Source organism: Pleuronectes platessa, chromosome 24 (assembly GCF_947347685.1).
Source record: "Pleuronectes platessa chromosome 24, fPlePla1.1, whole genome shotgun sequence".
Classification (NCBI taxonomy): Eukaryota; Metazoa; Chordata; class Actinopteri; order Pleuronectiformes; family Pleuronectidae; genus Pleuronectes; species Pleuronectes platessa.
In genome coordinates, this window is record NC_070649.1 from 5,694,410 (window position 1) to 5,714,118 (window position 19,709).

The window sequence follows — 19,709 nt, forward strand, 5'->3', positions numbered from 1 at the left end:
CCCTGGCTTACGGACACTTGGATGACACCCGAGGAGCAGCATAGAGGCTTTTTTATTACGTTTAAAGAATCTGTCACCATTTACATCAATTGATTGGATTTGACTGCAAAGCTGCAACTCCCAAAAGTGTGTTTGTGGACCCATCACCTCTATCTGCATAGTGATGAGGAGATAATGTGTGCATTTTCATTTTTGGGGTGAACTCACTAAACAATCTTAAGCATCCTACTGTATATTAAAGTGCTGATGTGACAAACGATGGTGTCCTGGTCGTGGGTGATGGGAGAGAGCGCAGTGACTTTACACACGGTCCCGGTATCTGCAGCGCGGAGCCGGCGCGTGCAGGAGCCTCCGCGGGGCCGCCTGTCCGTCATCGTGACGCGGGCAGCTACGCACGGCCCTCCGCGCTCCGCCAATTAGCCGGCCGCGGGTCCGCCCCCCTCCGCCGGTCACTCGTCGGGAGTTTGCGGGCGGAGTCGAGGGGAGGGAGGGACGCTTTATATACGGGAGACCTTCCACAGGACCGAGCTGGGTGCCTCTGTCTGCAGCGGGGACTTTGGGTTTGACATCACTGGAGGGAAGTCCACCGAGGAAATTAACACAACAACAACAAGAAGACCAAAAAAGCCCCAAAAGCCTAAATAATCAAAAAGATGCCTTCGGATAAAGAGGGCGGCGGCTGGAAAGGCTTCGTGTGGGACTCGGAGAAGCGGGAGTTCCTCGGTCGCACCGGGGGGAGCTGGTGTGAGTATCCACGCGTGATCGCGGTTGTCCGTGTAGAGACGGTGCAAGACGGGGGGGCCCGGCGCGCTCCCGGCACCTGCCGCGCGCCTGCCGGTCCGCCTCGTGCTGCCCGCCACCTGTTCGATTTGACTTTGCTGCATTCGGGACTCGAACCCCCTGTGTGGGTGTTTGGGCTCTAATTTAAAAAAAGAATAAGCTGTTGTTCAATAAAACAAAAATTCAAGGTGATCGAATGTGTGCGATTGCGAGTTCCGGCTGATCTCCATTCATTCTACGTCGACGCTGCTCAAAGCCAATGAATGATGGGACCTCACGTTGGCTGCCTGTCGTTGGGGAAACTTGTCTCTTTATTTTGGAAGTGGGCACTGCGAAGGGTTAAAAATGCATCACAGTCCAAGGTGAGCCAAGGTGATCGGGCCCCGCTCGGGGAAACGGGAGCCGGGGCTTGGACCATCGATCCGGGTCGGGTTCCTCCTGTGATCGGATGTCGCTGTGATCTTAACGAACAATGCCCGCTGATTAACTTGTGTCCGCGACCTTTCTTCTCCCGTTTCCCGAGCAGCGGTGCACGGTGCGGCCCCCCGGGGTGTCCTTGCCCCCCCCCCCCCCCCCCCCTCCCAATGTCAAACACGCATCCCCGGCCGCCGAGGAGACACTAACACCTGGGTAACATGTTGTTTCAGTGACGCCATGTCTGCTGGGTCAGTGCAGGAGCTCCGGCTGAGTGAAGCTGAGGAGGAGGAGGATGGTGATGGGGAGGGGGGGGGGGGCTGGTTGGATCATGTTTGTCCTTCTGAGGTCATCTGAAAAATGCTGATGCATCTGCGAGGTGTGCCATGCGCAGTGCTGTGCTGGAAGGGGTTCTGAGGGAAGGGACGTGTGGGACCTCATGTCGCATGAATTTTTTTTTGGGGCCATTTCTGTAGTTTTTTTACAAGCACGAGTGGAATGTGCCTCGTCCTTCTCGTGCTGCAGCTCAGATCAGGTGCTGTAGATCTGCACGTCAGGTGTAAAGCACTATTCTTGTCTTGATGACCACTGAAAGACCTTCTCTACCTCCTCCGCTGCAGCCGTCCCCTTAGTCTACGTCCCTGCATCCAACACGTAATGTGTCGTGTCTCTCGGGCAGCCGTGACCTTTTGACATTGCCTCCTGCAGCAGCAGCAGCGGCCCTCGCCAAAGCAGCGTATGGCTGAACCGTCTTCGTGCTCCAAATTGATTAGAAAGCAGAGACGACCGTGCCTTTTGGTGATTACTGTCTAGCGTGCACAAGCTTTACAGCTGAATTCCTGTAAATCTGTAAAGACAATGGCTGCCACTGTTTTATTATGAATGCTACCTTTGTACTTTCTTACATTGATAGCATGTCCCATAGACAATCCTCGGAGCCGGAGAAGCTGCTCAAACTAGTGTAGATGGTTGTTGGCATAGATTTAAGAGCATGAGGATAACATGCACAAGTTATTTATCAGTAGAAGTTCATATTCAGTAAAGCTTCCCTGTCAGCATTTATAATCTGCGTTGTGCAGAGTTTGTTCCTGCACAACCATTCAGGTTCATGGGGACTGAATGCTGCTACAAACGCTGATGAGGCTGTTCTTGTTTAGCTTTGGACTTTTATCTGGGTTGGTGTCTTCTCACACTCCTTGAGGTTCTCCTCTGCTGCGTTCTTTTGACCCCAGGTCCATGTTCCTGCCGCTGGCGGACTTCATGCTGGGATTTCTCTCTGGTTTTGTAGCATAAACCAATCAAACCCCCCGCCAGTGGCCAAAGAGTTCAAGTGAATAACATGTGGTCTGTAATTTAATGGTCTAAGGGGACCATTAAATCATCTGCCACTCTGTGCCACTCTCCTTTTAGCAGTTACTCCACCGTGCAGCTGTGATAGTGAATTACATTTCCCCTTTACTGGGTACCAACGCTGGCCCCTAGGTCAGTGAGGGTTCAGTGCACTTATGGGTTCTTAGAAGTACACGGCTCCTCTTTTTCACATCTGGTCTCGCAGATAAAATCATTCTCCTTCGTCAAGCTGCTTGATCCCGCCCGCAGACGTCTTCACAGAGCGGGGACGGGATCAAGCAGCTGCAGACCTGGACCCGGGGTAAGCCTGAGATAACGTTATCTTCGGCCCTCTTCTTAGAAGTGTCGACTTTGCAGCTCACGGTAACTTTTTGTGCACATTTCCGGGTCATTTCTCTTGGCTTTTAGTCCATCTTTCATCAATTTGCAGAGATCCCAACCAGACTTGACCTCATTAAAGGGTGAAGCGCTCTCGAACACAACAACCTCTAATGCTGTGATGATTATGATGGGGAAGAAAAAAACTATATGCACATTACAAGGTGCAAGATGATCAGACGTTTTTTTTAACAGAAAGAAAATGAAGCCTGAACACTTATACCACTAGGAGAGTTAAATTAAACCTAAGAGAGCCACCCATATTTATAGGGCCCAGCCATGGACTCGGAGGCTCCATGGTCGCAGATGTATATTACTAGATATTGATTTCAATCATAGATCGAATATCACGGTCAAAGTTGACAAATTGGCGCAGCTGATCTGCTTCGTATGTGACTGTGCCCTCATTGACCAGTGTCTTTTTTTCCCCTCATGGCAGAAATGATGATTCTCTTTTTTTGTTTTCCTTCCACAGTTAAGATCTTTTCATTCTACGTCATCTTCTACGGCTGCCTGGCTGGAATCTTCATCGGCACCATCCAGGCCCTGCTGCTCACCTTGAGCGACTACAAGCCCACATGGCAGGACAGAGTCGCACCCCCCGGTAAGAAGTGGTTTCCACGCAAACCTGCTCATAGTTAGGGTGAATACAGATGCAATGCATACTGGTGAAGGGACTGTGTTATGATGTCTAGTGAGTTCTAAAACCAGATGTCCTTGGATAGAAATATAAATAACATTTTATTTGAAACACCGGTCTGCCTGAATAATTTATAGTTTCCGTCATGATGACTTCAGTTTCAAAAACAAACTCAATAAACTTCTCATCTGCTGTATCCTCGGTCAAGAATGACCTTTGAACATAAACAGGGTTCTCCCAATCTGATCAATAACTGCCTTCAGAACTCTTGTTTTGGAAACATTCATACATCTGCACATGGTGGTCCCAGTGCACCCTCCCCTGTGTACACCTTCCAGACTGGTTTCCATGGTGGTGAGGGGCTGCTGGGTGTTACAGAACCGAACTGAGCATGTGTAGAGAACAGAGTGAAGACCGGAGGGAGCGAGCCTCTAGTCTGACTGCAGGTCGGCCTCACACTTTCCAAATGAAATCATTAAGGATTTGATTGGTGTGTTCATGAGGTCACCACCGTTAAAATAAGCTCCTTGACGTGTTTGCTCCCTGGACCAAAGGACCAGTCACTCATTAGCTTCCTTTACCCAGTCACATGAGATCTCTCAGTTTCCTCTGACTTCAGTGACACTGCTCTGCACCGTTTTCCGCCTGTTCAGCCTGTCTTCACCCAGAAGACTACAAGCAGGAGGAAACACTATCTGTGAGCTGAGACCTGCCGTTAATATTCATCACATCAGCTGCAGAAGTTGGCAACAATCCTCCATTTCTCCACATAGTCTGTGTTCCTAAACGTGTTTCCTGCGAGCAAACGGGACATTTTTAAGGTTTTCCGTTAACGCCGGCTGTCAGCCAGATGACTGAACAAAAAAAAAATTGTTTCAACCTTCAATCTTTCTGTTTCCACTCACATTGCCTTATAACTCTAATCCTCTTAATGAGATGAATCCTCCCCTGACAGCCTGTGTAACATGTCGTCAAACCGACTAACTGTAAATCCATAAAATGATGGTATAAAATGATTAAATTTGCAAAACGAAGATGGAATGCACTATCTTGATGTGTGATCGACAACTTCAGCTGTAGCAGTCCCCACATTCTTTTTTTTATATATATATCAATAACAAGTGATGGCTGTGTTGTCCCTGCAGGCCTTTCACACACCCCAAAGTCAGAAAAATCTGAACTGGCCTTCAACACCGGGGAACTGGAGACGTATCTGCCTTACACCAAAGCCTTGAGGACGTTCCTGGAAAAGTATGACGACGAGAACCAGAAGGACCAGATGAAATTCGAGGACTGTGGAGGTATTATTTCCTGGCTGCTTCATAAATATAAAATGCATATAATCTAGATGTCCTGTGTGATGGTTAACTCTCCCTCCCCTCCCCCCCACCACAGATGAGCCTGCAGACTCCAAGTACAGGGACGAGTTGGAGAGCGACGTGGGCGTCAGGAAGGCCTGTCGTTTTTCCAGGACGGTGCTGGGACCCTGCTCCGGCCTTGAGGACCGCGAGTTTGGTTTCAAGGAGGGCAAGCCCTGCCTGATTGTAAAGCTGAACAGGATCGTGTCCTTCCGCCCAAAGGTAATTTTCAAATGGCTTTTTGCAAACTAAGTTGTGTTTTTGAGAGGAAACCACTACAAATGTTTGAATTGTGTTATTTGGCTTCAATTATTTCACAACTATTGGCTTCAGAACTTTTTCAGACAGCTCCTTTTTCAGTTTGACAGAATCACACGTTTCATGTTTTTACTGAACCACACACAGAATGGTCTCTGCTTGAAAAAGACAGAATTCATTGTGGATTTCTTCTGAAAGTCCTTGAATCCATTTCACCTCCGAACTTGTGTTCTGTGTTCAGCCTCCATCCTCGAATGAATCCATCCCTGAAGAGGCTCAGCCAAAGGTGCAGCCCAATGTGATTCCCATCTACTGCACTAACAAGGTACACGGTTATTGACATGTCTATTTGTTGATGTTAAAAGTGACCAATCACAGAGTTTGAGACTAAGAAGCTCTCTCAGCTCTTTTCTTCCTGCTCTGAAGTCTTCTCACTCCATGTTGTTCATCTCTCCGTGTTTCCAGAAAGAGGAGGATGCTGGGAAAGTCGGAGAGATCAAGTACTACGGCATCGGCGGCGGCTTCCCCCTCCAGTATTACCCGTACTACGGCAAGCTGCTGCACCCTCACTACCTGCAGCCACTGGTGGCGCTGCAGTTCACCAACCTGACCATGAAAGGCGAAGTGCGCATCGAGTGCAAAGTGTTCGGAGACAACATTGACTACAGCGACAAGGACCGCTACCAGGGACGCTTTGACATCAAGTTCACGATTAACAGTTAATGACTGCCATCGGAAACATAATACTTCGTCTGACCGCCACCACCCCCACCTGCTCCGCCCCTTTGTCCTTAGCTAAATACCGATCTAATATAGGAGATAAGTGAGGAGGGGAGGGGGGAGTAGGTTGTAGCGGCTCTGGCAATCACGACTAGTCTTGAAATTAATAATGAAAGGAAAAAAAACTGATAGAGGACCGATGTGTATCCGTCTTGCTCTCATCACTAGCTTCTACTGTCACTAGCATTTAGAATGTAATTTAGAGGAAGAGTAGCGATTAGGCCTAATAAAAGTATTTATTCTGCTGTAAATGAGACTTTTCCACAAGCCATGGGACATTGTTCATCGATGAATTGTGTTAAGTGTAATTCCATTTCTGATGTGTAGCGAGCTGTGTTCGTCCCCTCTGCGTATCGCTGCCATCCGTGGCTTTAGTAGATGTTTCCGGAGCGTGCAGTCATCAAACTCCGGTCCTTCCAACCCACGTCCTTCTAGCAGTTATAAAGCACACACGTGTGTGTTTGTGTATGTGTGTGTTTCCGACATGAACACACACTCCCACTTACTTAATGATTTTAAAATGGTTTGACATGATACACTCTTCTGATCTGTGTTAGGAAAAAAAAAAAAGCTGCACTCCAGGGAATTTCCTTTTCCTCTTTTATGTGTTGTACACCTGATCAAGGGAGACTCTTTATACTTTTGCCTTTTTTCTCTTTGTGCTTTGTTAAATCACCTAAGTGTGTGAAGGGGATTTTTAAATCTTGGTTTCATGCCTTTTACTCTTGATTTTTTTTGTTTTGCCTTGAATGTAGAGTTGTGTGTCCAGCCTTTAGCCTGCTGTCAGGGCAGTGGTGCTAAACACGTTTTTAAGTTGTCTCGTTTTTTTCGTTGCTGGACTCATCACAGCGCTCTGCTGTACATACCCGAATGTCATCTAACACAGTGGAAGGATTTTATATTTATGCAGTTGTACATTTTGTTTCTTCGCAGAATGTTTTAATGTATAAATGCAATACCAAAGTGACACATTGGAGAGAGTCCAATTGGAAGCAATGCAGTACTCGTTTTTAGGATCTCATCATGTCAAGTGATTAAAAGTCAATGTCTCATCTTTCTGCCATGAATGTAGTAACAGGCAGTTTAATTCCACACTGACCTGATCTTCATGCATTTAAAAAAAACAAACAGAGTTCTTGCAAAGCTCGAGGCTTTAGGAGATGTCGGCTTTAATGTTCATGGGGATCTGTTCATTCACAACTGTTCATCCACCTCTGTCATTCAGAGATAGAAACAAATAAAATCCTAATGGACCTTTTCTGGTGTTTTTCTTCATGTTGTCACACAAACGAAGCCTCGCCCTCTCTGCTCTGTCTTATCAGCTCACTGGGGCTGTTCTGAATCATCCAATCACATTTCACCTCGCTCCCAAACGGACATGTCCATGAAAATGTGTAGGGAGAGCAGATAAGGTCATTTAGGTAACAATTCAATATATTTTATTCAGAGTGTTTTTCAAGAAAGTCCAAAACTTTACATATACTTAGAATAAAAGACACGTAAGATAAAAATCTAAAACCATAACATCATTAAACATTGAAAGTAGTTCTGAAGAACAGACAGTGCAGTGTTTGATGTGTTGGGGGGCAGCTTAAGAGAAGGCCCTTACAGTGCAGCTCTGATGTTTGTATGGAGAGGAGTTTGGCGGCAGAGAATGCGTAATACTATGAGTAATATAAGACATGAATAACTCCACAGTTCAGTTTCTAAATTAGCCATTAGGACCCGGAGGGGCTTTTAAAGCATTCCTTTATTTTGGAAGAACACAAGGAGACTCAGTCATGTCTTCACTTTCTTTCTTCTCTTTTTAACAAAGTCCCGTTTGAGCCCAGAGATGAATAAATGAGCGCTTGTTGGCTCGGGCAGAGGAGCAGAGTGACCGCACGATTTCTGTTACTGTTCAATCAGTCGGCTCTCAGTGCACAGGCAGGACGCGGCCCCCGGATCGGTTGCAGACACGCCGCTCTGAAATTACAGGAGGCCGCCGCTGTGCAGTAGCTAACAGAGGGTTGTTGTTTCAGGCTCCACCACAGAGCAGGTAGAAAGCCACCAAGAGCCAGAGGGACCAGCAGGGCCGACCAATCAGAGGCTGTTTATCAACTCAGGCTCTTTCTGTTACCTCCTCCCAGGGGCTTGTGTGATTGGTCTCCAATTTTGAACCTTTTCTGGAGCTTTTCATGGGACATCTTGGTTTTCATCACAAACTTTGAATGCATGAGAATGAACTCTCCTACAATTAGATAATTGTTTATACACAAACAGAAACAAGAGGACTACCTGGAGTTTACAACCCTCACGACGAGCACAGACTCAATACAAGCATAGTTAAATGTGAATAACAGAAGTCACATCCTCAAATTTCTTGCGTTAAAACATTCTAACAACAATAAATTAGACACAAATAACAACAACAACCCAGAGTCATATTTTTGTGTGAATGAAAACAAAGACGGGGATCTTCTGTCTGCGCTCGGCCACAAAGCCCCTTGTCGTTTTAGATTGCGACACATACACTGATGAAACACAACATAATGAGCAGCATGTGTTGTGACACATTCCTCCCATGCCTCCCTTCTGTCAGACTGGATCAGACAGGACGGCCCTTTGTCGTTTTTGTGCCTCAATGATCAGAGCGTGTCCCTCCTCCGGATCGCAGTCTGGAGCTGCTCGCAACTAGATGAATGGGCGATATGATTCAACCTTAGTGAAGATCATTCACCTGGTCATCACATGATCATAAGTAGCATATCATTTATAATTTTTCTTGCAGGCTTAAAATTGCTCATTTTGCCCAAATGGGTCAAGTTTCCAGCTAATTATTTATTAATAACTTCTCAGGTTCCATACTCACAAGAATCACCAGCTGTCAGAAAAGTAGTGTTTTAACTGCTTTGTGAACTTTGCTTCTCAGAGGCTGTGGTTAAATCTTTGCTGATGCATCTTGTTATCAATTCGGGCTGACGTCCCGTTTTTGCAAAAATGTCGCGTTAAAAGGTTCACTTCCCTTGTGCAGAACGTCACGAACAGAATGCACGGGGGGTTGAACCCGTGTCCTTTGTCCTATAAGCAGCCGTTATTTTTATCAACCCTTCCCGCTACGAGAATTTTCAAGTAAAGGAAAAGATCAACCACGAAGGGACTCGAACCCTCAATCTTCTGATTCGAAGTCAGACGCCTTATCCATTAGGCCACGTGGTCGCATGGAGAGCACTGTCCGCTGAGTGAGTAATGAAAACGCTTCTGGCGTTTCCGGGGGTAAACAGTGCTGCAGCGGAATCCTACACAAGCAAAGTAACTGGTGATTCCTTATCTTTTGTCTTCATATGTCCTTATACTTAATTAAAATGAATTATTCTGAGCTGCCGTCTGCTGCTGAATTTCCTCCGTGTGTGGATCACTGACGCTCTATCTTATCTTATCTATATAGAGCGTTTCTAGTCTCGAAGAACACTCAAAGCACTTCCCAGTAAGGTTTGTGTGGCACTGTCTATCGAACATCCCAGAGGTAATTTAGGAAATTCAGTACAAATGGGCAGACGGACTGGGGGGGGGGGGCTGCTCTCACAACCCCCCTGCCCCACCCACCAGATACCTGACATGCAGGCAGACGGAAACATGAGCACCCGAGAAAAGGCCAGGGGTCGTCTCACGACAAAGAGGAGGGCATGAGATTAAGACATTAGGGGTTTTGCCATGAGGTGTTAATCATCATTTCTGTTTGTATTCTATCTGCGTGGGGGGGACAATGATCTCGGGCAGCTGAGTTCTCGCAGGAGTTAGAGGCTATAAGATAGAGAAAGTGATGAAGGTCTTGTTTGTCCTCAAGATAAAGATCAGATCATCATAAATTACCACTGTGCAGTACTGGAAAAACACACAAAAATACAGAATTACTACACTATTAAGTTCTAACAACTTCTCCCCAGGGTGCATGGTTTAGTAATATATGTGTCCTGGTTGGTGGCGTGGATTTATAACCTTAACGCGAGGGCCCTCAGGCCTGCTGGGCCCCCGGGTGTTCACCCAACACTTCCTGTAGGCTGCAGCTCATTCACTCACACAATGTATACCACACACCAACAAGCAGGCTCCATGGCAACAAGCCAGGCCTACCACTAATGTAATGGGATTGAAATGTTGTCATCGTTTCCATTCTCGCTCAAACTACTCCGCATGTGACGCAATGTCAGGACGAGTCTAATGTCTGCAGGGGCCGCACTCACACCCCCCCCGACCCCAAGCTCTCATTCACACACTGTCAAGCATCACAAGGTCAACTCCGCTGATTACACTGCATCATGTGACACACACGGGCTGCGTGGTTGGCAGGCAGGAGGGGACTGTCCCTCTGATAGCTCCGTCCCTGTCTCACTCAGATATCACCCACATGATTAGCTGCGGACTGTGGGAACGCACACTGCAGAATTACTGACACACACACACACACACACACACACACACACACACACACACACACACAGAAGGACAGAATCTGATGTTCTGTGGCTCTTCTCTGAGACGCACACCCGCCGAGCACTTTATTAGGAACGTCACACTCCGTCATCCCTGCAGATTCATGCTGCCAGTCTCCTGCTCCAACACACCACAAAGCCTCTGCTGGATTCACGACAGTGGGGGGGGGGGGACGACGACACTGACTTTCACTGAACACACTGTCACGTTCATTAAAGGCCAATTTGAGGCCTTTGCAGTGAATCAGACTTCTAATACTGCAAAGCCACATTCAAATGGCAGGACTTTCAGAACCACCCTCACTACATATATGGACATTAGCTGAAGTTCTGCACTGCTGCCTCATGATTGGCTGTTTGGATGATATAAGGCGTCTTAATAACTGCATATATTTGTTTTACTTCTGAGCACAAGAGGGCAGCAGCGCCTGATAAATCAAAGGGCAGGTGCGAATATCACTCAGCTGACAACAGCAGCTGACATAAGAGGAAACAGAAGGATGCTGGGAAGATTAGTTTACTACATTCAAAGATAAATATATCATGAAACTGTATATTTGTATTTTCATGATTAGACGTGGCTTATTTAAAATCCGGTCATGGCCGTTTCAAGGAATTTGGGGGCCCTTATAAGGTTCAATGGACATGGGGGCCTTACATTAAATTCGTTAGGTGGTTTCATGCGGTTGTTGCAGTATCTTGCAGATAGCCGATCATAGAATTTAATGAGGTTGTTGATGTGGACAGCCGGTCTTGCAGGGGCCCCCCCACAGCTGGGGGGCCCCAGGCCATTGTTTGCTTTGTTTACTCTGACATAGCACCCCTGACTGGTTTAAATACCTCACCATGCATGTGGCTGAAAGCCAGACATCGGGCGGCTTCGGCTCAGGAGTTCGAGAGGGCCTTCCACTAAACAGAGGGTTGCTGGTTCGACTCCTCCATGCCGGAGTGTCCACGGGCTAGGGACTGAAGACCATACTGGCCCTGATGGCTGTTTTGACAGGATGTATGAATGATGTGGGAAAGTGTGTGAATGCAACTCTTGAAACCTCATCCCTGTTTACCTCTGTTGTTTCCACCTCATCAGCACAAGGTGCCGTGGTGGTGATTTTACAGATGGATGATGAACGCCTGAACGCACCATTGCTTTGTCCTCTGTGAGGCTGGACCGTCTCCTTAGCGGAGGTGAAGATGAGCAAAGACGCCAGAAGATGCCAGGTGATCGCTGAGCTCCCGTGGGAGGGGGGCATGCTGAGCTGGCACTCATGCTGAAACCAGTTTAATTGGTGAGTCAGATCAGCGGCGGCTGTCAGCAGGTTGTTAACACATCAGCAGCACTGGGAGTTGGTATCAACAGTGATGATGATGTGCTGAGACTGAGCCTCTCTCTGTAACCTGCTTCAATCTTGTAGATCCAGATTTATAGATTTTTACTTGTAACTTTTTATTCGTGAACATTTGCAAATAGTACGTGCACTAATTACGAAAGATTAGTTTCATTGGCTGAATCATCACACCATTTTCTCCCAGTTCTTTTTGGAGATGGAGTAGGTCATCTGTTCTCGAAAATGACTTTTAATGCAGTGGAGGACGCTGAGTCCAACTCTTTTTCCTTTACTATAAGAGACTTATTTATAACCAGGGTCCTCTACACTGTGCTTGCTCTTAACATTCATTATATCCCGCAATTCACAAGTTATTTAAACATGCTGTTAAAGATGCGTCCCCTGTTTTCTGAGCTGCTGAGCAGTGCTCCCTGGGAGGCACTGGAGACAACAAGCTGAATCCAGAGCAGCTCAGCAATTATAAATGCACATGGGGCCAGCGATTATCTATGGGTCGTGGACAGTGTCTTGAAGTGAGCGTCGCAGGAAGCCCTTAGGCACCAGGGACAGAGGGAGGCAGCAGGTAGAGCAGAAACAGACCAATAGTTAAAGTTCACATCCTCTTTTCAAAGAGGAACTCTGCACTAAATCCTTAATGACATGTGGAGTCATGAATATCTAGCCTGAGATGCTTTGCTCCTGATTCACAGGAGTCAGACTCGTGTTCAGCTCCAACACACCCAGGGCAGTTTTTAATAAAGTTGTGTTCAAGCTAAGAACAGGGGAGTTAAGCTGGTCTTCAAATGGAGTAAGTGAGATAAGTTTAAGTGGTTGGTAACAGGTGTAAAAATACTTTGAATACAAAAGGATTACTTCTCAAGAAAGATCGAAAAATACACTGTTATTTCATGACCGTAACATACCGGACAAAAAGCACTCAAACAAAGGCTTATACTGGAGGTGTAAACATGTTTTTCCAGTTATGGAACAAACTGAAGTAAAAATAAATTGAGGATTAGGAATTATGTGTTATTATGTTTTTAATTATTATTATGTCTATAGAAGCTCATCATCAGGATGACAGGGCTGATCTGAGGACAGCAGCTGTTTCTCTCACAGACTGTTTCTCCCTGCAAACCAACCAGTGCTCATCAGTGTGAGCTGTGATCCATCACTTCTCCTCCGCCCGCTCCACAAGAGGCATCAACAGATTACAGCTAATCTCATGGACGGCAGCTAATCTGACTCTGCTGTGTGGCTGCAGTCCAGCCCCAGTGGCAATGATACACACACACACACATTCACACATAAATAACAATATATATATATATCGTTATATATATCCCAAAACTTTATATCTGTCTGCCATAGTTTTTATTTTGTGCAATACAAATCAAATGATTTCTCGTCATTTAATGACTCAACGTTATTAGTATTACATGAAAAAGAAATCTGTGTGTATCTTTATATTTTTAACTGATTTTATTATGCTGTTACAGTTTAATATGGACTGACATAGGAGACAATATCATGGGGGTGTAATCTTCCCTTTCCCTGGTTGACAGCTTGGATTCTGAGTCCTTATTTATATTCCTTCCCAGTCTGAGTAAATCCTCTTAGAGCGTGTGCAGCTAAAGGGAGACATCAGACTCCACCTGCAGCTCTCAGATAGGAGCAGGACCCCCCCCCCCCCCTCCCTCCTCCCTCCTCCCTCTATCACCTGCTGGGAGGTGGTGCACTGTGGATGAACAGAAGAAGCTGCTCCACAGCAGAGGATGAGTTTTTCTCTGGAAAAGCAGGATTGGAATGAGTTCTGCTGTGTCTTACGTGAGAGGATTTAACACAATAACAGTGTGATCTCTGCGTCTGAATCCCGTGGCCAGCAGACTCCTGTTTGATTGGACGGAGGAAGAAGTGACCAGGAGCAGCATGAGGCCGATTCAGAGCTCACCCTGACTTCTCCTGACTCGTCTTCATCACTCACATTCAGGTAAACTATTCCCTCAGGATGGAGAGTGATTGTTGTTCATGTTGCAGTGGGACTGAAAGAACAGAAGTTCTAAGAAGTTGAGCTTTTCAAAGTCCCACACGGCTGAAAGTCTAATTTTAGCTGATGTAATCTGGGAGAGGAGGATTTGAGTTAACGTGCTAAAGAAGAAACGGGGCGAGCTAATGAGGCTAAACACAAACTGACAGTCAGTCTTCACTTTACCTTTATTATGAATGTATAACTTCTCTTATTTTTGTGTGTATGTGCGTGATCTCATTTATTAATGAGGCTAGGCCAGGCCAAGACAAGAGTCTGACTTGATTATGTAAATTGTGTGAGTGTGTGTGCGTGTGTTCTAGTGTGTGTGTTAGTGTGTGTCCTCCACAAGCTCATTTATCGACATATACATGTTTGAAAGAGTTTTTTCTGTGTAATATCTGTTCGTGTGAGAATCTACATGTCGTGTTAGAACATAATAGACTCTGTGTGGGTCAATCTATGAGTAGATGTCCGCCAGGTTAAAGCTAATGTAGGGATATTGACATTGAAATCCATTATTAAGATTTATTTTAATATACTTTAATAAGCGTGAACAATAACAGTGAACAATTTATCTGTGTCTCCAGGATGATGGACACCCAGGATCAGACATGTTCTGCGGGAACAGGGCTGCTGTCAAGGTGAGTCCCACTTATGACTCAAATTGAGTGCAGTCCCAGAACAAAGCCAGTCCATGTTGCAGGATTTACAGGTGTTGTGTCCCGGGCAGCCAGCTCATCTGCCGGTTACTTCACATTCATCTCTTTCCCAAGGCTGTCCCGCATGAGGCACTGGGGGAGGAGCAGTGTCGGCCCCGTGGAGTCCAGTTCCGGCAGCCAGAGGACAGAGGGCGACATGAGGAGCAGGAGCAGGTGAGCTGGGAACCTGAAGCCACGTCCAGCCTCTGAAAGCTCTGATGCACAATTAAATCCTCAAATCCAAACATTTACCCATTTTGAAAAAGGTTTGAAGATGTCATCAAGACAGTGTCTGAAATAAATGGAGAGGTGTATAGATTTTGGCTCTGTCTCTTAGACCTGATACTGATCACCAGACTCGGTAGAAAACAAAGAAGTTCCTTATTAGTAAAAGCAATGGCAAAGTATAATTTCATCAAGGAATCTACATTAAGCATTCTGCAGAAGGTTATATGCTCTAATGCTAGAAGTTAGATAAAAATCTTCTCGAAAACATTTCAAATAAAAAAGTAGTTTGACTTTATTGACGACATTTGGACTTTCTTCTATAAAGGCCTCATTTTTATCCTTATGCTCTAACACAATATATATTTATATCTGTCTATTTCTCCTTTTTTTTGTTTACATGTACTTGTTCCTTTTGCACTGACAGCCGCTGGCCTCTTGCTGCACACAACACAAACAACTGCAACAACAAGGATGAGTAAGATACATTTTCATAACACTACCTTGTTAATTGACGGTGTCTGCTCCAAGTTCTCTTGAATATATGTGTTCAAAATATTGGCACTCTTAAAATTAAAGGTTGTGTGTTTGTGTTATGTCTGAACTCAGAAAAATTCTCAGTTGTTGAAAATGGCATCACAAAGACTGGCTGCTTGTTTTAACAGCGTCACAGCGCCTCCCTCTGGCTTTCTAACCCCACTGTGTGTCAGCTGTAGATTGAACATATTAACCCAGCCGGCCTCTGCTTATGGATATTTACAGCAAAAAAGATGAGAAGAAGGATGAGAAGAAGGATGAGAAGAAAGACGACAAGAAAGACGACAAGAAAGACGACAAGAAGAAGGAAGAGCCGTAAGTACTTCTAAATTATGTTCATGGCTGAAACAACCAATGTTGCAAAGTTAAAGAAAAACAAATCCTGGATCCGGATTACCTTGAGCTGATTGGTTCCTTCTTGGCCTATACAGCACCAAGTTTTATGGGGATCTGTCCAGTGAAATAACGTATTACTTCATTATTATCATTTTCTCTGTATTAAAGAGTTTATAGATTATTACCTTAACCTCTCCTCGAGTATGTAAAGCATCTCTGAGAGCTTTGCCAGAAGTTGATCTTTTCTAAACCGGATTGTGTCATTTCCAATACGACATAAACCTACAGTACTTTTTCTCATTCAGAAAGAAGGAGGTTTGGATCATGGACCCTGCCACAGATATTTACTACTACTGGCTGAGCCTGATCTCCATCCCAGTGTTCTACAACCTGATGCTGCTGGTGGCCAGGTCGGACATCATGGCATTTTGCTTTTTCCACCATTAATCTTAATGTTGTCCCAGAGGTCCTTGTCTTATGTTTCCATGTCCTTGCAGGTCTTGTTTTAATGAACTTCAGTCTGCTAACACAACTCTGTGGTTGGTCTTGGACTACGGCTCAGACGTCCTGTACTTAGCCGACACGTTTGTGAGATCCAGAACAGGTCAGTGATGGGACATTGGGCGATAGTGCGACGTTTGTGATTTCCAGGAAACCCTGAAGCTGATCACGCTCTGATGTGTCAACAGGTTTTCTGGAGCAAGGCCTGCTCGTAAGGGACGAAAAGATCCTGAAAGAGAAGTACATAAAGACACGGCAGTTCAGATTAGATGTAATGTCGTTAATTCCCACTGATTTTATTTTCCTGAAAATTGGACTTGACAACCCCGAGTGGAGATTCAACCGTCTGTTTCGGTTGGCCCGACTCTTTGAGTTCTTCGATCGGACTGAGACGCGAACCAACTTCCCCAACATATTCCGTATTGGCAATCTTGTGCTGTACATCATCATCATCATCCACTGGAACGCTTGCCTCTACTTTGCCTTCTCCAAGGTGCTCGGCTTTGGCTCAGACACCTGGGTGTATCCATCCCTGGAGAGACCAGAGTTTGGACGTCTGGCCCGACAGTACGTCTACTGCTTTTACTGGTCCACTCTTACGTTGACCACTATTGGCGAGACGCCACCCCCAGTCCGAGATGTCGAATACTTCTTTGTAGTGTGTGACTTCCTCACTGGGGTTCTGATCTTTGCCACCATTGTAGGAAATGTCGGTGCTATGATTTCTAACATGAACGCCGCACGTGTAGAGTTCCAGGCTAAGATTGACTCCATCAAGCAGTACATGCAGTTCCGGAAGGTCACTAAGGAGCTGGAGGTGAGGGTGGTGAAGTGGTTTGACTACCTGTGGACAGAGGAGAAAACTTGTGATGAAAAGCAAGTGCTGAAGAACCTGCCGGACAAGCTGAAGGCGGAGATAGCCATCAACGTGCATCTGGAGACCCTACAAAAAGTGCGCATCTTTCAGGACTGTGAAGCAGGGTTGCTTATCGAGCTGGTCCTCAAGCTTCAGCCTCAGGTTTTCAGTCCCGGTGATTTCATCTGTAAGAAGGGGGACATTGGCAGGGAAATGTACATCATCAAAGAAGGAAAACTGGCCGTGGTAGCAGACGACGGGGTTACCCAGTTCGTGGTTCTCAGTGACGGGGCATACTTTGGAGAAATTAGCATTTTAGGGATCAAGGGCAGTAAGGCGGGAAACCGAAGAACCGCCAACATCCGAAGTGTGGGCTACTCGGATTTGTTCGCCCTGTCCAAAGACGATCTGATGGAGGCGCTCACCGAGTACCCTGATGCTAAAAACGCCCTCGAGGAAAAGGGCAGGTCCATCCTGATGAAGGATAATCTCATCGACGAGTCACTGGTCACTGCTTCTGATGCCAAAGACTTGGAGGACAAAGTCAACAAGATCGAATCCACTATGGACGTCATGAGCGTCAAATTCCGAAAGCTGTCAGACCAGTATGATTCCTCCCAGCGTAAACTCAAACAGCGGCTCAGTAATATTTCAAACCAGGTCCGAACCCTCAGGATAGACGAGTAGAGCTCGGCGGGACTCCTTCCATTTTCTTCCAGGGTCATCAAAGGAAGGACACCTCATACCCACCATTCATCATTGGATTAATTTTGTACATAAGTAAATTATACTTTATAGTACCGGGTAACAAAAAATATCAAATAAGGTATTGTTCTGATCTCAGAACATAAATTTGTCATTTGATTTGCACTGGCGATAAATGTTTAAAAAAAAATTCAGGTATGTATTCATGTGAGCATATAAAGCAATCTGTTACATAACCAGTACTTTCAGCACCACTTTGCCTAGATTGGTCATAAAATGCAGTTCTCTTCAGCGCACCTGTTCCAAGTTTGACAAGAACGCTGTAAAAAATGTTCAACCATGAAAAATGTATTGTGCATTCAGTTTGTCCTATTTGTAGCATGGATTTTTAAAAGTGACACTTTTAAATAAGAGCATAAGATGGGTCTGTTTTTCAAGACCAGTTTGAAATGAATAGACATTCTAGAGACTCAGCTTGTAACTACATTTTCAATTGATCATAATAAAATTTGAATGACTTCTTTTAGTACGTACACTGGTCTGATTTGTCCATTTCCCTTATGTCCTTTGAGGCTGGATAAGGACACCACTGATCATCTTTCAGTGACAAACCTTTATTCACATTTGCGGGCATTTTCTATTTTAGATAATATAATCTTACTCTTCAGCAATAGTGTTGCTTTATTTCAGTAAGTTGCTCCATCATGTAAGATTTCAGCTGGGGCCAGCTCCCCCCCGGACACTTTTAAATCAGCATGAAATATTATGGCAGCAGCTGGATGAGCTGAATTAATTTACCTCGCTGTTCGTTGCAACATACACTTAATGTACCTGATGTTAAACTTTCAGTGTATCCAGCAGAAATAATTTCAAATCAGGGTTCGACAGCGACACAGGTTTGGAAAAAAGCAGTCATCTTTATTTAGCATGTTTTCACAACACTGAATACTTTTAGCCTTTCATCAGTTTAGCCTTTATCTTTTTAGAAACTGTTTGGAACTGCCGAGTAAAACCAATTCACCAGAAAACCGCTCCCCTCTCCAAGATCAGGTTGCCCTCTCACCTTTGACCTTCACAAGGCTCCGGAGCCCAGGTGAGCAGCATCTTCAGCATTACAAAACGGAGGTACAGAGTAATGTTAAAACAGCTGAAACCAGATCTGGGCTGGATAACTGTCGGAACTCATCCTCAAAACTTGGTTTGAACCTTCCAAATGATTGAGGTTTTCTTAAGAACAACATGAGCAAAGTTTACTACAGTGCTGTGGTGACTCTGCAACACAGTCCAGTGTTTGTCCACCGTCTCAGGCCAGAACAAGCAGGGAAGGAAAGTTTCCAACATCATTTTCGCCCAGGTCTGGTTGAAACCGTGACCACGAACAAAATAAAGAGCAATGGAACACAAAGAATGGCTCAGGGTTTTCGTGTGCAGTGGCGGTCTGAGCACCGTGGTTCAGTGGCCTGCTGCGGAGTGCCCCCCCCCCCCGCCCCCCCAAGGCTGAGCAGAGATTCAAAGTATCAGGTAGTCTTGATTCACAGGACAGATTCAACCTCCCCTCCACCACCACAGAAGTGCCCATGACAACAGAAAGCAGACAGGCCTCGTTGTATCTCCCCTCCCCTGAAAGCTGATGCTTTCAACAAGGTTACACTTTGAACAAGGGTCTGTTCAAGGAAACGTTCATGAAATAATCGTAAGAAATCTTAACTGAAGGTCCACTTAGCAATTTGTGACATAAAACTGTACCATCCCATGAGGGGGGAAACTGTTCCAATGCATTACAGCCACATTTATCCACAGTTCACCCAAATGACCTCAACCACTTATTTGGAAGTAAAACCATGTTAAACTGACCGTAACTTTTTTTTTTGCCACTAGATTCAATTACTTACATTGTGCTTGAGCTTTGTGATCCGTCTCAAGTTTGAGTAAAGACTGGCTGCACCTTGATGCGATGGTTCACATTGATTCTCAATTTCTACTGAATGATTGGAACTCTGGAAAAACAAATTTAGATTTCAAGAACACAGCTTGTGGTTTTAAAAGTTCTGGGTATATATAATTTTA

At 45.4% G+C, this 19,709-nt stretch overlaps 2 protein-coding genes, 1 long non-coding RNA gene and 1 other non-coding gene across 6 annotated transcripts; 3 read left to right on the forward strand and 1 right to left on the reverse strand.

Moving 5' to 3' along the window:
- Window positions 1–510: 510 nt before the first annotated feature.
- Window positions 511–7,216, forward strand: atp1b1b (ATPase Na+/K+ transporting subunit beta 1b). Its single transcript, XM_053417288.1, has 6 exons — window positions 511–744; window positions 3,398–3,526; window positions 4,708–4,863; window positions 4,958–5,142; window positions 5,420–5,503; window positions 5,644–7,216. Exons 1-6 carry the CDS (start codon window positions 654–656, stop codon window positions 5,899–5,901), a joined length of 903 nt encoding a protein of 300 aa, XP_053273263.1. The 5' UTR covers window positions 511–653; the 3' UTR covers window positions 5,902–7,216.
- Window positions 7,217–8,980: 1,764 nt separating this feature from the next.
- On the forward strand, window positions 8,981–13,722 carry LOC128430873 (uncharacterized). Of its 3 annotated transcripts, none has more exons than XR_008334078.1 (3): window positions 8,981–9,256; window positions 11,518–11,648; window positions 13,642–13,722. It is a non-coding gene; the product is annotated as an uncharacterized LOC128430873 (long non-coding RNA). The 3 variants fall into 3 exon arrangements; XR_008334080.1 differs by having other exon boundaries at window positions 8,981–9,249; XR_008334079.1 differs by having other exon boundaries at window positions 8,981–9,179.
- Window positions 9,084–9,156, reverse strand: trnar-ucg (transfer RNA arginine (anticodon UCG)). Its single transcript has one exon. It is a non-coding gene; the product is annotated as a tRNA-Arg (tRNA).
- A 653-nt stretch (window positions 13,723–14,375) lies between the features above and the next one.
- On the forward strand, window positions 14,376–18,144 carry LOC128430872 (cyclic nucleotide-gated channel cone photoreceptor subunit alpha). The gene is made up of 7 exons (XM_053416975.1): window positions 14,376–14,425; window positions 14,558–14,656; window positions 15,135–15,185; window positions 15,470–15,559; window positions 15,886–15,990; window positions 16,078–16,184; window positions 16,270–18,144. Exons 1-7 carry the CDS (start codon window positions 14,376–14,378, stop codon window positions 17,622–17,624), a joined length of 1,857 nt encoding a protein of 618 aa, XP_053272950.1. The 3' UTR covers window positions 17,625–18,144.
- The last annotated feature ends 1,565 nt before the right edge of the window (window positions 18,145–19,709 follow it).

Bases quoted from the DNA above. Each gene is read 5' to 3' on its own strand.
- atp1b1b (XM_053417288.1), top strand. From the start codon at position 654: ATGCCTTCGGATAAAGAGGGCGGCGGCTGGAAAGGCTTCGTGTGGGAC. The intron at 3,527-4,707 runs GTAAGAAGTGGT...TTGTCCCTGCAG, and splicing joins GGACAGAGTCGCACCCCCCG to GCCTTTCACACACCCCAAAG. The intron at 4,864-4,957 runs GTATTATTTCCT...CCCCCACCACAG, and splicing joins GAAATTCGAGGACTGTGGAG to ATGAGCCTGCAGACTCCAAG.
- LOC128430872 (XM_053416975.1), top strand. From the start codon at position 14,376: ATGGACACCCAGGATCAGACATGTTCTGCGGGAACAGGGCTGCTGTCA. The intron at 14,426-14,557 runs GTGAGTCCCACT...CTCTTTCCCAAG, and splicing joins GGAACAGGGCTGCTGTCAAG to GCTGTCCCGCATGAGGCACT. The intron at 15,560-15,885 runs GTAAGTACTTCT...TTTCTCATTCAG, and splicing joins GACAAGAAGAAGGAAGAGCC to AAAGAAGGAGGTTTGGATCA.